The 17,405-nt window shown below is 31.6% G+C and overlaps 1 protein-coding gene across 2 annotated transcripts in view; it reads left to right on the top strand.

Moving 5' to 3' along the window:
• Window positions 1–15,827, top strand: part of dao (down and out) — a 32,671-nt gene extending 16,844 nt beyond the window's left edge. The window contains exons 3-6 of one of the 2 annotated variants that reach the window (XM_070107121.1): window positions 938–1,266; window positions 1,377–2,451; window positions 7,082–7,430; window positions 11,558–15,827. In XM_070107121.1, the coding sequence (XP_069963222.1) occupies window positions 938–1,266; window positions 1,377–2,451; window positions 7,082–7,430; window positions 11,558–11,865 (2,061 nt within the window). In that variant the 3' untranslated portion in view covers window positions 11,866–15,827. The remainder of the gene's footprint in view (window positions 1–937; window positions 1,267–1,376; window positions 2,452–7,081; window positions 7,431–11,557) is intronic. The other variant, XM_070107122.1, reaches the window with a different exon arrangement.
• The last annotated feature ends 1,578 nt before the right edge of the window (window positions 15,828–17,405 follow it).

The following is a 17,405-nucleotide window of genomic DNA, read 5'->3' as shown; positions in this document are numbered from 1 at the left end:
GGGCACCGAAATGTCGGGATTATTAAAGAGATCTAAAAACTTTAATGTACTCCTTTCAAATCATTTGTAGTAACGTATGTCTATTTATAAAATCTTAGATATATTTTAGCCAATAAAAGTTTAAATTTTTAGATCTGATAAAGACTTTGGGCGAAAGGGCACAAACAAGAATTTATGATATTTAATAGACACCAATAAAACCATTAATTTATATCAAATCAATGAAATTTACAATTTACTAATTGCAAGGATCAAACAAAGCCTCTTAAGTTTTCGGGATCCCGAGAATGTATTTTAAAATAGTCGAACTCTTAACAAAAATGTTGAGTTTATATTTCTACACATTAAACGATTATGGAAAAAGTTCTAAAATTTTGGGAGCCCGAAAGTTTTTTTTTTCAAAAAGTGTGCTGTCGAAGCTTAAGGAAGTGATCTTTTCTAACATCCCCTCAGCTAACGAGCTCATCAAATGTAATAAATTTGATAAACAGTTCGATAAAAATCGTTTACGCTTTGCATTTTTCTTCACACAAAATTTCGCGCATTACAATTGTCGGGAGTTATGGTGGCGCGTTGGCCTTGAGCACACGCCTAACTGCAAAATAGCGAAAAAATGCCACAACACAGGCAACGCGCCTAACTAACTCCGCCATTAAGCACACTTTCCTAGAGCGCTTCGTGCGCCAAAGCGCTTTCGTGACTCGTGTGTTTTTACATTCTCATCCTTCATTTGGTTTGCTTTGTACTATTTCGTGCTTTATTTTTCATTGGAAATTAATTAATTTCTCAAATACACAGGAGTCACACGCAAGCACTCTGTTGCCGCCATGTAATTGCGCTTTTCGAGCCATTTATTTAATTTAAAGTTCAACATGCATGAAACAAACATTATGAAACACTCTGTTTTTATGAGCGCTACGCTTTACTGCCGTTACAGGAAGCCTACGACGATTGCTTGTGCGCGCTGGAGCTCGGCTATCCCGAAGAGTATAACGCGTTGATCAAACTACGCCAAGCCGCTTGTGCCTTAAAGTTGCGTAACTTTGCGCTCTGCGAACTGCATGTGCACGAGCTGCTGCACATGGACCTCTCCGAGGCGTTTGAGGCGCGCACACACGAACTTTGGCACGAATGCGAGGTGCTGAAATCGGAAAAGGTCGATATGGGCGTGCAAACAGATGACGATCATTATGTGGCAGCGGCCGCAATGGCACCACAACACATACTGCACGGGAGCAACAGCAATCGGCTGAAGGTCTACGAAGTGTAAGTCTTTAGTTGTTTACATATATAATATATATGTGGCTAAAAATGTTAAACTAACTTTATTTTTATTCGCTTTCGTTGCTGCAACTTCTACCTTGCCGTCTGTACAGCGCCTGGTCAGACACGTCGAACGCGATTACAACGACACGTCGCGCCTACTTGCGCGCCACCACAGACATTGTGCGCCACATGCCGATCTTCAGCGAGGAAGCCGCCATCTTTGTGTCCAGCGGACAGGCGCGCATTTGCGACAATTGCGCCATCACACAATTCATACCATTTCCATGCGACTACTGTTCGAATCGCACATCCGTTTATTGTTCGCGTAAATGTCGCGCTCAACACTCATCCATACACGTGCTCGAATGCTTCGCCCACCAGATTGAGCTGTTCGAAGAATTCGGCGACGCGTTCGCCAAACCGCGCCTACTGCAGCTCGCCTTTCGCATGCTCATCACCGGCTTGCCGCAGGTGATGCCGCATTGTCGCAAACGACCGACGGTCAACAAAATGTGGAACGCCTTCAATGGCATACTCACCGAACGCACGGACATACCATATTCGGCGCTGTTGCGCCTCGAAGCGCACCTCGATAAAATCGACACCGAGACAACTGTTTCACTCGCCATTGCCGCACACATACTAGCCATCTATTTGGCTGAATGCACGGACTTTTTCGAGCACCTCGATCTCATGATGCCCGCCACAACGAAATTGACGCGCAGCGAATGGATCCTACTCTCGGCCGCGCTGCTATTGCGTCATATCGGCCAACTGAGGCACAAACATCTCACGCACTGCCCGTCCTTTGTGTTGCCCGCAGATCCGCACATACTGTCGCCGCTACACGAATTCAGCCTATGGTCGGCGGTAAAACACATGCGGCAGGGACAATTGCATTTGTTGGCCGGCGATGTGGAGTGCGTCGCTTACGCCGTCTATCCGCAAACGTTGAGCCTATGTCGGCAATCATGCGCCGGTCAAGTGTATCGTAAACACTCCGGGCGTCAGGTGACCGCTTATGCTACATGTGACATCTTGTTGGGCGCTTGCATTGGTAACTGTTTCGTTTACGCTGGTGATTATCGACAATCGTTGTACGAGACACGGAGGCAAAACCTCAAGGCGCGCGGCATTGACTGCAAGTGCGAAAAGTGTTTTCGTCCATATCCGGATGAGGATTTTGTAAGTGTGCAACTTAAGCGTTGTTGATTATACAATATTATGACACTCGCTTGACAACAACAACAAATGCACATAATTCATATATCAACTTACACATGTGAACACATATACACATACACATACCACATTCTAGTTCCTATATATTATACTACTTTTTTAATTGCTGTTGTTGTTGTTGTTCTTAAATGTTTACGTTCTTCAGCCAAAGTAGTGGCCTAAGTGTGTATAGTCTCTACATACATCCATTCATACTAGCATACATGTATGTGTAAATATGTATGTGATGCGTTGTTGTTGTTTTTTGTTTGGTTGTTTGTGCGTATGCAATAGTAGCGATTATAGTTAATTCCACTTTCCATTGGCTCAATGTGGGTGTGTTTGCTCTTGATGTTGTTATTGAATTCTTTCTTCTTCGTGTTTTCATTCGTTTTGTTTTGTTGTTTGTGTTTAGTACTCGGTGGGTCTGTGCATTTGTTTGCCTAGTCTTCTACTATATACTATATATCTATATATGTGTATATATGTATGTATGTGTGTGTATGTTTGCCTAGTTTCTTCCGTGTTTTTGGATTTTTCCATATATATATACATACTTATATATAGTCATTTATGCAGACATGTGTGCTCGTGTTCATTAGATATTTCAATGTTTACATAGTTTTAGGCGCTTAACGGCATTCAAGCCTCTATTGTATATGTTTTTGTAAATTATATATATTTTTACACTTATTTGTGGATTTTATTGTGTGGCCTATGTTTTTCGCAAATATTTAAAAAATATAAAAATATATAAATAACATTTTTTTTTTTGGAAAAAAAATTTTTTCGAACATAATTTTTTTTTTTTAACAAAATTTTTGGTCCAATATTAAAAAAAAAATTTTCTATGTAAGAAGGAAAAAAGAATGAAAAAGGAAAAGGCCAAACCTTCCCAAAATAATAAAGCACCTTTAAATCAATAGCATGATCTCGAAAATTATGGTTATGTTGGATTCGGTATACTCAAGGCTTCACATAAAGTTATAACATACAGAAAATACTTAATATTAGCACTATATTGGGAAAGTTCAGAAGAAGAGAAAAAGAATAACTGCCATAGTGTCCATTTACCTTTAAGAATACAAAAAGCTTACCAAAAATAAAATAAAAAACAAACAAAACATTAACTTCCGCTTCAACAAAGCTATAACGCCTTTCAAAAGGTTTCTATAATAAGCAGCCTCTTGCGAAGAAAATGATGTGTGCAAAATTTCACACCGATATCTTAAAAACTGGGTAATTAGTTTGCGTATATAGAGACAGATAGACGGATATGGCTAAATTGAATAAGCGCGTCACGCTGATAATTCATATACTATATATTTTTTATAGAGTCACCGAAGTAGCCATCTGGATGTTAGAAACTTTATGGCAAACTTAATATAATCTGTTCAAGGTATAAAAAATTAACAAAAGACCGTTAAGTTCACAACATGTTCTTGAAAAGTTAGGTTATGGTGGATTTGAACAGCTCAAGGCTTCACAAAAAATTATGTATATCGCATAGAACGTTGATTGTATTACCACTATATTGTAAAGATAAAGAGAAGAGAAAATGAAGAACTTGCTTAGGACCACTCTATGCTAATCATATACAAAGCTTTCAAAAAAATTTTACCACCTAAAGGATTTGCTACTCAATTAGATAAGTTAATCACGGTAAATCATGACTAAACTACTCCAAATTCTAAAATATATTTCTTGATTAGTGTGGAAATGATTTCACATTCGCTGAGAAGACCCTCAACTTTTGTCATTACCATGCGGATCTAAATATTTTTCCCTGCAATATGTGTAGCAAGGTTACGGCACCTCCACCCTTTGAGCGTATTACCGACTTAAATGGATAGCTATTGAAAAGCTTTGATTTTTAATTTAAAAATAACTAACTATTTTTATGTCGATGAATTTCTAAGTTTGATCTTGACTCCAACAGCAAGTTCGAAAGCAAAAGGTTTATATACTTGTACATTTTAAATGCTCTCCCATAAGAAAAACTACCCAATAACTCATTCAGTTTTACTGTTCTGGTTAGATAAAAAATCATACAAGTTCTAGGTTAAGTCCTATGTTTCCTTCATCAATTTACCGTACCAATTGATTCAAAAATATATCTTCGGATTATCTTGTAATGTGTAACAAGAAAAATCAAATCAATCCGTACCAAAATGTAAACAGAATCAATAAAGTTGAGTGTTGAAAATCTGATTTCGAAATGAGGAATAAGTCTTGTCCGAAATTGTAAGGCTTAATAAATAAGTGATAATCTTGAAATCGACGTAGAAATTCCTTGAACCTTTTATTTATAAAAATTGGACCCTATATACTATATACTACTACTATAGCTTCATATATGTGTTTTTTTATACCAGCTAACCATTATACGCATTTCCGTTACCATACAATACTTACTGGCCCTAAAATCGTTTGGTCCAACAAAAAAGTATTTTACAGGTTGTAGGTTTCAAACTTTTAATATCCTGAAACAGGGCATATGAAGTTTATAAAAACTAGAAGGAAACGTCGCAATAGTATATATATAAAGGATCAGCGTAACGGGCTAAGTCGATTTAGCCATATCCATCTGTCTGTCTGTCCTCAGTTTTTGAGATATTGATCTGGAATTTTTCCCACGATCTTTTCTCCTCATTTTTCGGAACCGCCGTTATTAGACGACTATAGGATATAGCTGTCATACAAAGTGATCGGTCAAACTCACGTTCTTGTATGGAAAACTGTTTTATTTCATATGGTGTCTTCACGAAATTTGACACAGATTACCGCCCAGGGCAACGTTACAGTCTCCGTATAAATCAGATCAGACTACTGTAACATATGAAACTGACCGATCAAAATAAATAGCTTTTGATACCTTTTTATGCTATAAGAAATGCACCTGCGAAAGTATTATAGCTTCGTTGCAGCCGAAGTTAACGTTTTTTATGGTTTTAACTTCAAATAGGTGCAATTGGTTATCTTAAAATACTTAGTACATCTTCATAATTCTTTGTTATTCTGCAGCGAGATTCGCAGGCCAGCAGCCTTCTAGTTGTAATTCTCTAATTGAAAGCAGAACTCATTTCCAACTTTCTCATTCATCAACGATTTTAACTAAAGGATATTGAAGCTTTTTTTTTTTTAGAACGAGATCAGCATAAATATATTTGTGAGTCTCCGCTGATGAAAAGTAATGAATCAACAGATCAAGATTACTACACGCTTTACAGAATTTGCTAATTGGGTCCACTTTTAACCAAGTTGTAGTTGTTGCATTGTTGAAATTTTTCAGAAATGAGTGACAAAGAGTCTAAAATTTAGTGCTGTCAACCTTCTAGGCTAATAGCCGAATCTCTGTGCGAACCATGATCAGACAAACCACATAATCCTTTGTAATTTAAATGAGTAGATATACAGGGGTTGTTACTATGATTTATTTAGATAAGAAATTCATTTTTGACGAAAGTTTGTAGATAACTGAAACTTATGTGAAATGAGGTTAATTACGAGCTCGAGTCGGTACTCACGAGGTTTAGCTTTAAACTGACTTAGTTATTTCTTATAAATTTGTCACAGTATTCAGTGATCAACCTACACTACTAATTTGAACGGAAATCAAAATTCATGGCATGACTAGTACTCTACACTATATATACTAGCTCAATATTTTACATGAATATTTGAATATAGAAAGGTGATTTGCCTGATCGGTGTAGCGCGGAATAACACTCGCCCTCTCTATGGGCTGTTCCAACGGAAAGTGGTCAAGGTTTTACGCAATTTGACGTTCTGGAAGTGAATATGCTTTATATGGAGACCAAGGAAGATATTTTCGACAATAACACTGCTGGCATCTAGAGTTCAAAACCTTAAACCTCCAGAATTCAAAAAGACAGCGAAAGAAGTTAACTCAAGTCAAAATTTATTTTTAAGGTCATGAAGAAAATGGCATATTTGTGAGAGCTGTTCATAGATAGGAACAGTTTTGAAAAAAGCAGTAATTTGTAAATTTCACTGTATTAAAAAGCTGTATTCGTATATGTCAAGGTCTAACTTCTGCATGAGACAGAACATCATATGTTCCAAACACACATTTGTTTCTTGCAATTTTTATAAATTTTTAATCAGTTTCTTCGCTACGTTTTGTCATGTCACTGGTCTGTGTCCAATTTCTGACGTTTCAATTACGAATTGTCTGTCATTGTCACTTGCCTGTCTGCTACACAAAGTTATAAGAAATTTTTCACCATTTTTCAACTTCAAAATAAAAAAATGTTGTCAAATTTTTTCAAAAAATTTGTTTTTAAATGCAATAGATTCATACATGTCCTTTGCTCTAACACACATCGCTTCGCTTGCCACACTGACTTGCTTGTCTTTTGCACTGCATACTACCAAGAAAAAAGTTCTATTAAAAAATAAAACAACAACAACACTTGCACCAAAATATTTTCGCTTTATGCTTACTTCACATACTTTAAACACACATACCAACATACTAACTCCCACAAGCATTCCTACAACGTATGTATATGAAAGAAATGTTATGAAAATTTGTAAGATAGAAAAAAAAACAACAACAAAAATTTTGCAGCATAAATTTCATCGCTATCGCTGTGATAATCCCAAATGCATGCAAATATTCACACCGAACGCCAGCGATTTGAAATACACGAGCAATTTACGCTGGTGGCGCAGTCCATATTATACACACCCAAACAACGAGGGCGCCGATCTGTTGGTGTGCAGCGCCTGCGACGAAACGCAAAAGCTGGAGTGGTTTTGGACCTTCAATGCGGCGCTGAGCGATTGCGATTCGGTTGAGATGCGTTGTAAGTTGTACGCGGCCGTTGAGCGAGCCGATACGCAACTCGTTGAAATGAACGAGTGCAAAGTCGCTTTGGCGCGCCAACTAGTCGAGCAGTGTTTATTGATGCATCGAGGTACGTTGTACATATACATCAGTTACAGTAAAAACTAGCAATAATCATATCAATATTAAATTTAACACACATACACACTTACACACATACAACGCATTAATATAAAAAAATAACATTATCATTAAATAAATATGTACATTACTATTAAATATGTATTCATAAATACATACATACTCGTATATATAAATACACACATTCATACACATTTGCGTATGAATATTATTTTGAACTACTGTAATAACTGTAGTATATCATTTAGTAGGTCCAAAAGCTAGTCGAATGTCTTTAATTAGTTTCTAGGAAGTGTTTTTATGCATTACGTAATTAGCTTATATATATATATATATATATATATGTACATATATGTTCATTAAATAGTATAGTATGTAGAATTTCGAGGCGCCCGAGTTCTTCAAACAAGTAAAAACTAAACTTCAGCAAAGATTGGCGCAAAATGTTGGAACGCTAGATTTTTAAAACAAAATTTGTGACTTTTTTATATAAAAGTACTTTCTAAAAATTAAGTATAATAATAAACAAAATTTTATAAATCTATTATATAATAAAATAAAAAATATATAAATATTTATATAAACAAATAAATAAAAAAATTAAAAACTTATAGAACCAAATAAAAGCAAGTAATAAAGAAAATTTTATTACAATTATCCTAGTTAATATTTTTAAGCTTTATTAACAAAATTTTAGATAAAAACGTATTTCATTATAGTTAATTTTTCATTAAATAAAGATATTAATTTATTAATACCACAATTTACATATTTATTACAGATATTATAATTTTATTTATAAAATAAAATAACAATAATTTTCCAGAATTTTAATTCCAATTTTATTTTAAGCTATTGCATAGCTTTTATCGCCTTGAGCGCGGTGAGCGAATCGAAAAATTCTGTAACGGTGGTAAGCCTGACATGATCACAAAGCATGCCCAAAATGTTTGGCTACTTTTAGGCATATTTTCGCATATTTCAAGCGGAACAAATCAATTGAAGAGCAGGGTGATTCAAAAATAATAATATTTAAGGTACAATTTTTTTAATGGCCAATAAAAATATGGAATTCAAAAACTATTTAATTAACAAAAACAATAATTATTCAATATTCGGAGTCATAATATTAGTAACATTATTATTTTTTTGGAATAGTATTTCGTTTGAATTGAACAATACAATTGAAATTATGTATTTCAATCGGATTATCAATGGTAATAAATTTTTACTTATCTTGGCTGGCGATTTCAACATCAACTTCACTGATAAAATCAGAGCGATTGACAATTTTTGTTTCGGAAAAAATTTATTTAAAAATGAATAATGATCCACAAGAATCCACAACAAACTATGGAACCACCATTGACGCGGTATTTTTATTTTTATTTTTTTATTTCAAAAACGACGATATAAAGTCCTAAACTTATGTTTCTTATTTCAGTTACCATAAACCTAAAGTTTCAATGATAAGAAGCCCTACCTACATGTATTGTAAGATAATACAAATATTTTAAAGCATATTAACTTCCCATTTATTTAATAAAAGAAAACAATTTGTTTTCATATCGGTCAACACGCTCAAAAAGTATAACTTGAATTAATATCAAAGAAAAAAAAAATACTGCTTAAAAAGTAAATATATAATTATAATTACATAAGTTGATAAAAAAATGCTATGCAATAGCTTCACCGCGGCAGTCCGCGAGCACCACACGTATTTTTTTTTTATTAAAAAGCTTTTCAATTTTTTGTTGTAATAAAGTTCTGTTTCAACAAAATTTTATTAATATTGAATTTAAATAAATAAAATAATTTTTTTTTCAAATTTCGTTCCAAAATTTTTGAGCTATTATTCATTAACATTTTTTCATTTAACCTTTTCTGTAAAAATTTAATTTTCAAAATAAAATTTATTAACTATAATGAAATACAATGCAAAATTTATTATTTATTTTCAGTAAACAAATATTTGCAACAATTCCTTTATTAAACTTTTTTATAACAAATTCACTAAATTTTAAGTACTTCAAATAACATAATAAATTTTTTTTTCAAAATTCTTGATATCAATTTATTTTTCGTAAAAAAAAGTTTTAACAACAATATTTTTCACAAAATTTTAATTATTTCAAATACCATAATATTTCTTTTTAAATTTTTGATATCATTTTGATTTCATAAAAAAAGTTTTAACAACAATATTGTTGTTAAACTTTCTTTAACAATTTTTTTTTTATATATGCATAAAAAATTTGTTTTATTTAAAATAAAATAATAAAAGTTCTTCCAAAATTTTTAATATCAATATATTTTGCATGAAAAAAGGTTTACTAATTTTTTTTTAAACTTTGTAAAGTTGTTTTTTTGGTTTTTTTGAACAAAATTATTCAAAGTACTTATAAATTGATCGCTAACATAAAAAAACAATAAACAGCAAGATTTTTTTATTAAATATTTTTCTTATAATTTATTTTATTACATATCTTCTCAACAAATAACTTCAATTGTCGAAATTAGTATTTCTTTGAAAAAGTAAAAAAAAAAGTTAAATACATTTTTTTTTAAGTTTTATATGTATATAAAGTTTTCTTATAATTACTACGGTGTCAGCGAATAATTTAAACATAAACAACAAATATTTCGATAAAAAAAAATTTTAAATAATTAAAAAGAATATTTTTGTTTGTAATAATTTTTAAAAGATAAATAGATATTATATTTCAAACGTATGTATCATATAGTATATAAAGAATCCCTCTTTTGCATGAACTCAGCCCTTGAAAGGAGTAGTTACTATGGTACAAGTGTACAACCTAACCCCCAAAATACATACGATATATAGAAAATTATTTGTATATTATAGAATCGGACAAATTAGCGATTAATCAAGTTTTCGAATATGGGAGATATTTCACATGTGTAGTTCATGATAGGAAAACCAAATATGTAGGAATTTTCCTTGGAAATGGCGTTCACACGAATTTACGATAAGGCTGATTATATATTTTTTATGCACAGAAACGATAATACTTTAGGATGGTACATTTCTAACAGCAACTACATGTACTCATATAACTTATTCTGAAAACGTAATCGTGACTTAGTAAGGAAAAAATATATTTATCTTGATTTTGATCGGATGTTTGAACGGCAACTATATGATATAGTGTGCCGATCTGAAAAATTTGTTCGGAAATTGTAGCACAGCTTTGGGCAATAATATATGCCATATTTCGGGAAGATATAACGTCAAATAAAAAGCTATACATACAAGGACATGATTGTTATCGGCAGCTATATCTCATGGTGGTCCGATATCGAGAGGGGGCAGCCAATAATCAGGTTCTTGGTGAGAAAAGAACGTGTGCAAAATTCCAGATCGATATCTCAAAAGTGTAGGGTCTAGTTGGCATATATACAGACAGACGGACATGACTAAAGCAAATCAATTCATCACGCTGATCATTTATACTATACCTATATACTTTACACGGCTTAGGTGTTACATTCTTCGTAGTAAATTTGATATTCTCTGCTAAGGATACAAAAACCTTTTGGTGCTAAATTGTAGTAGTAAATATCGAGAGATTCATAGTATTTGAACTTAGTAAGATTCTAGCTAGCATAAATTATATTATAAGCACAGTATTAGAATAATATATTGAAATTTTTGCTTGCTCTAGAAACATTAAACACTCTACAAGTATAATAAGTCTCAAAAGGTAAAATTTTTACAGAGTAAAATTAAGCATTTAGAACTAAACTCGACACAAAATACATTAACATAGAAGAAAAGCAATAAACGAAGCATGTATTTATATAAATTCTTTTTAAAAACGAATTGTATGTATATTTTCAGAGCTTTACTAATAAAAACCACATATTTTCTTTACTCTCTTTTGCTTACATTTACACATTTTATAACTGCGCACGAACTTAACGAACTAATTTCAACTAAACTCTATACAACTCTTGCTGACCACTCTCGAAAACGTAATTTTTAACGCTCTCGAATCCCAACTATTGCTCTCACTAATAATGCGCTGCCAAAAACGACTTACACTCAACTCGACACACTATCTCTCTAACAAAATATGAAAACTTCCGCAACAGAGGGTCACAAACCGCTCGACGATTGGGAATTCAATAAGCTGGGCTCGATTATGCGTAACGCTCTCAATATTGTAGCTGCACAATGTGGTGTCTTTAGCATAGAATATATACAGCATATGTCCTATTTTTGGGACATCATGGCGCTAAGCAATTATAAATGTGGCGATAAGGAATTGATGCAGATGTTACAAGCGCTCGAATACATACCGGATGAGTATAAAGAGATCTTCATCAACTACTATGACGACTTCATAACACCGAAATTCGCTGAGGAAACCTATACCAGCCTCATGGATACGCAAGTCTAGTGGAGCGCATTGTAGCAAAAACAAATATAGAACTTTAGAAAGCAAAAAACCCAAAAAGAGAAACGCTAGCTAAGAAAAATTAAGCAATTACATAAAACAGAAAGCAAAACCACTTTCAAAAACATGATCACTCACTAAACTTAAAACAAAACTAAGAAACTATATGTTTAAGAAATTTAAGAGCAATGTTGTAATTTAAACTCAAAACTCGTTACCCGGTACTCGAGCGCAAAACAGGAGCAGACACCCACAGGCCACACACAAATACTTAACAATGAAAGAACAGTAAGACAAAATATTGAAGGTATTAGTAACATGAAGAAGAAAAAGAATGTACTTTTGTCGCTCTTATTTTCCATTCTCATTGTTTTTTCTTTCTCATAAAGTCCTTTTTAAGCGGAAATACTCTTTAGAAAAAATTACTAATAAGCTTAACTAAAAATACTTATAAAAAAAATAAAAAATATATTAGGTAAAACACCAAAATACACTAAGGTTATTGAGTGAAGTAGTATGCTGAGAGCGTAAATGAGGGCTTACTATATATAAAATGGACCTGAAATGCTAAAAAGCTGAGCAAAACCAGCAAAAGAAAGCATATAATAGGAAATATAAATTGTAAATATACAAGTGGAATATTGGGAATCGGTGTAAGCTGGCGCTTAGCTGAGAAATTTAAATTTATGTGTTGCATACCTTTTGGCGTATAACCATGAAAGTGTAAAAATGTTAAATCATAGGCAAGTGAAGCTTTCCTGAATGAATTTTACTATGGATTGTTGGTGAAAGATTTACATTTTTCGATAAAGCATCGTTTTCAAAACCGGGAATTTTACTATGGATTGTTGGTTAAAGACTTACATTTTTCGATAAAGCATCGTTTTCAAAACCGGGATCCCGAAATTATTTTTCGAGATTCTACAAATTGTTAATACATAAACTCTGTTACAAAAACTAATAATATTTTAGTACCTAGAGTGATCTCAGAGTAATTCGGAATCCCGAAATTATTTTTCAGGATTCTATAAATTTTCAATTTTTATTGCATGCAATAATAAAATTTTTTAGTAACTGGAGTTATATCTTTTTTAATCTGTTGAAATATCTCTATACTGACGGGATCCTGAGTCTAAGAATAAGCCTATTATTGAAAGAAACAATGAAAGAAACACGAATTCGTGATATATGCTTTATTTGAGAATTTCGATAAAATAGCTTAGGTGAAATTTGACAATTCTGTGTCGCATACTTTTAGGATGAAGTGTAAAAATATCGAAAACTTTTTTAGTATAAATTTTAATATTAAGACTTAATTTTATAATGTTTTATGAGCTCAGAATTTAAATTTAAAAAAATCGGTTTGTTATCAAAACGGAATCCCGAAATTAGTTTTCGAACTTCTGCAAATTTTTAAATTTTTTCAACTACTAATAAAATTGTAAGCAAATGTTGTTGTACACATTAAATATACAACTTTAATAAACGGGATCCCGAAATTAATTTTCGGGATTTTACAATATTTTTCAACTATTGCGCCGACAAATATAATTATTAGCAACCGCGTTGATACGAATTAAATTTCCAACTTTAAATAACGAGATCCCGAAATAAATTTACGGGATTTTAAAAATTTTGAATGGCATTTTTCCTTATACCAACGTTTAAAAAAAAATTTCGGCATTTGTGATGATATGTATTAGCTATACAACTTTAAGTAACGGGATCCCGATTATGTAAAATTGTAAAACATGTTGGTAAAACGAGATATCGTAATTAATTTTCAAAAGTTTATAAATGGTTGCTTCATTTAGTACAATTTTAAGTGTCTGATAGTTATAAAATATGTATATAAATATAAATAACGGCATTCCGAATTCATACTTTTAGGCGCTTATGCCATACAAAAAATTTCAAGCTAATTTAAACATTTCTGCTAGCGCCAACAAAGCCTAAAGGTCTTCAAAATTCCACGAGTTCATTTCACGTACACACAAATTTAGAAATACATACAAACAAAAATATGAACAGTTAAACATGTAGTTGAATCAAAACTTAAACGAACAGAATGTCGTATGCCCACTGTACTTAAGGTGCAAAATCCAGCTCGATTCATACTCATAAACATTTTTCAAATACTCGTACTCGTAATCAGACTTCTCACTTACTTGTAGTACAATAAACTATGTATTTAATGAAATAAAATAGTAATAATATTATATAAATATTAGAAGACAAAGAAGAAACTTTAGGAAATACATAAACTAAAACTAAAAACTGTAAAAACTGTTGAAAAAATGTGCAATATTAAAAAAAAAAACAATGTTGGAAGCAGATAAGCAGCAAATCCGCGGCACGAGATAGAGGCTAAAATATTACGCTATAAATATATAACCAGATATGAATGTATATGATATGCGCCTAAAACTAGATCTACAAAAAATTTCAACTGTTAACTGTACGCTAAAGGCTATAGCAATGGCGTTGTTCAAAAAAGCATATATAAAAAGAGCTTAAAACCAAAAGACATTGTCGGCAAAAAGACATACTTATAAACTTGAAAAATACATATGTACATATATAAATTTAAATAAATAATTTTACAACAACCACACACATCAGAAATTTCAACGAACATAAATCCGCAAGCACAATTCGATTTACTTTGCTGGAATTATCCAAACGAAAAGTGTTTAGCCTAGGACATGAAAAAATGCTATTGAAAATGTATGCCGGCTGCTTGTTGCTCCTTAAAGTATGCTTTTTTTAAATTTGAATGAAACATTTAGATGTAAAATGGGTACGTTGGAACTAATTCGAGAGGAAATTTGCGTTGTGAAAATTTTAATTAAAATTATATAAAATAAATTATTGGTATAGAGGCGGATCAGATCATTGGAGTGAGCATAAAATTTTAAGAAAATATTGTAGTGAATTCTTTTAGAAAAAAGAGTGAGATTGATAAGTTTAAGTGAAAGAGCAGTAAATTATTGTGGCGTGTTCTAAACAGATTTAGGTTGTTTAAAAATAATATAAAATAGTTAAACATTTTTTTCATTGGGGATAATTCTTAAATGAAAGATTTTAATATTTTTTATATTACATTTTTGAAATTTTATCCCGAAAAACTCGAAACAGTAAATCTCGAAATATCGGGATAGCAGAACTCTTTTATTATATTATCGAAAGTGGATCCCGGAAATTTCGAAAAATATTAGTCCCGACGTTTCGGCTTTTCAGAATTTTTATTACAATTTACTACATGTAATTAAAGAAAAAAGTCATACTTATATTTTAACGGAATCGCGTAAATTTGCGATATCTAATTTGAAAGGTTTAAAAAAATTAACGAAAAAGTTTAAAAGCTGCTTGATTTTTGTACTTAATTCGGGTAGAATTCCGCAATGAGAGATACTGACATTTTTTATTACATTTTCGTAAGTAAATCCCGAAAAATTAAAAAAAGGTGAATCCCGAAATTTCGGGATTTCTGAAAATTTTGCGTAGTTTTTTTAATTTTAAAAACACATTGTAAATAAGCAAAAAGTCATACTTTTATTTTAACGAGATCCCGAAAATTTGCGATATCTAATTTAAAACATTTAAAAAATTTATGGAAAAAGTCAAAAAAATGCATGACTTTTGAACACATGTCAATTCGGGTACAAGTTATGACCTGGATTATGTCTGGATTCGTAACATGATTTTGCCATATTTCATTCGGTTAAAGATAAAAACCGAAAAAGTAAGTTAAAGTGAAGAAATTTTGACTATTTCGAAATTTCGGGATTTCTTCTTTTATTTAACCAATTACTTTTTTCAGGTACAATGTAGTTAAAATTTCTAAAAACTCTCAAATACAAACTCGAAGAAATACAAACTCGCTTACATTTTTTCGGGTCCCGAAATTTCGGGACTCTTTATTATGTTTAACCTATTATTTAAAAAAAAAAAACAGGCAAAAATAGGTAACATTTATAAAAGTTCTCAGGTAAACGCTTAAATTTTTACGGGATCCCGAAGTTTCGAGACTGAAAATTTCTTTAAATTTTTTATTTCGTTTTGGAAAAAAACGTATCATGTGAAGCAATTTTGTTATAAATAAATATTAAACTTTATTGCTCACTCCTCAAGGACATTTGATCTGACTGCCTGAGTTAAATAAAATATTAATAATATAGAATAGATATGAAAATCAAAAGAAAATGAACCAATTATTTTAGCTTCCGAGAAGCCTGCAAACATATTATGAACACATAATTTTAAATTAAATTAATTGTAAATTACAAAAAATAACTTTAAAAATATTTTAATTATGAATATCTAAATTGTAAACAAGCATATGCTTAATGGAAATTTCTGGTTGAACTCGTCACTAGTACTTTATTAAATAGCATATCAAAAACTAGTTATATAAATACAAACACAAACACATTCGTCTTACATATGTGTGTTCAGAGTAAGCGATGATTTTTTTTTTGTATAAGAAATCTGATATGTTCGCTTACTGGAATCCTAATTATAGAAAAAATATTATTTACTTTTACTTTATGTTTAAGAAAGTAAGAAAAAATATTTAATAAGGCGAACTCACGTACAATTCATGACATTTGAGCTTCTGATTCGTGTTACCGAGTGCACACTGTACTTTGAATTTAAGCTAGTAAATTCTTTAGTGAATTTTTTTTGTTAATAATCATATACAGATGTACTTAAAGTTGTTGAATATTTTTAGTAATTTGTATCCCACTCAACTGTAGTACCTTACGGGCATACCCTTGTACCCACATAACCCCAACCTGAGTTTTCTTACATTATCACTACCACACTACCTTACGTAGTGCTCATCTTCATATTTAATCACGTACCTAAAAAAGTGTTGATAGTAAAATAGTCAAAAATGTACAATACTTGTTTTGAGAGGATTGTAGAGCGTTTAGTTACACGTTTTCTAGAATTATGGACACTTTTTTTAAAGAAAAATAGTTTCAGGACACGAATTTTTATTTATTTTTTGTACTTAAATAATTGAATTTCCATTTCATGAAATTTTTATCATTTACAAAACGGAATCCCGACATAATTTTCATAATCCTATTAATCCATAATTAATGACTTACGGAACACCGAAATTACTTTTATAATCCCGAAAAAATTTCCAATCCCGAAAGAAGTTTCGAGACTTTATTGCTAATATGTAGTCTGTACTTAAAAAAAAATTTCCATTTCATGAATTTTTTATAATTTACGAAACGGAATCCCGAAATAATTTTCATAATCCTATTAATCCATAATTTATGAGTTACGGAACCTCGAAATAATTATTATAATCCCGAAATTTTTTCGGAGCTTTATTGTTAAGTTATTTTCTCTACTGAAATAATAAAATTTCGTTTCATAAAATTATTGTAATTTACCAAACGGAGTCCCGAAACAATTTTCATAATCCCGAAAAAAATTTTCATTAAAGAAATTTTTATGACTTACGGAACCCCGACTATTTTTATAATCCCGAAAAAATTTGCCATCCCGAAAAAAGTTTC

The sequence above is a fragment of the Bactrocera oleae genome, chromosome 3 (genome assembly GCF_042242935.1).
Source record: "Bactrocera oleae isolate idBacOlea1 chromosome 3, idBacOlea1, whole genome shotgun sequence".
Classification (NCBI taxonomy): Eukaryota; Metazoa; Arthropoda; class Insecta; order Diptera; family Tephritidae; genus Bactrocera; species Bactrocera oleae.
The sequence above is the reverse complement of the archived record's forward strand: the minus strand, read 5'-3'. Positions and strand labels throughout refer to the sequence as shown.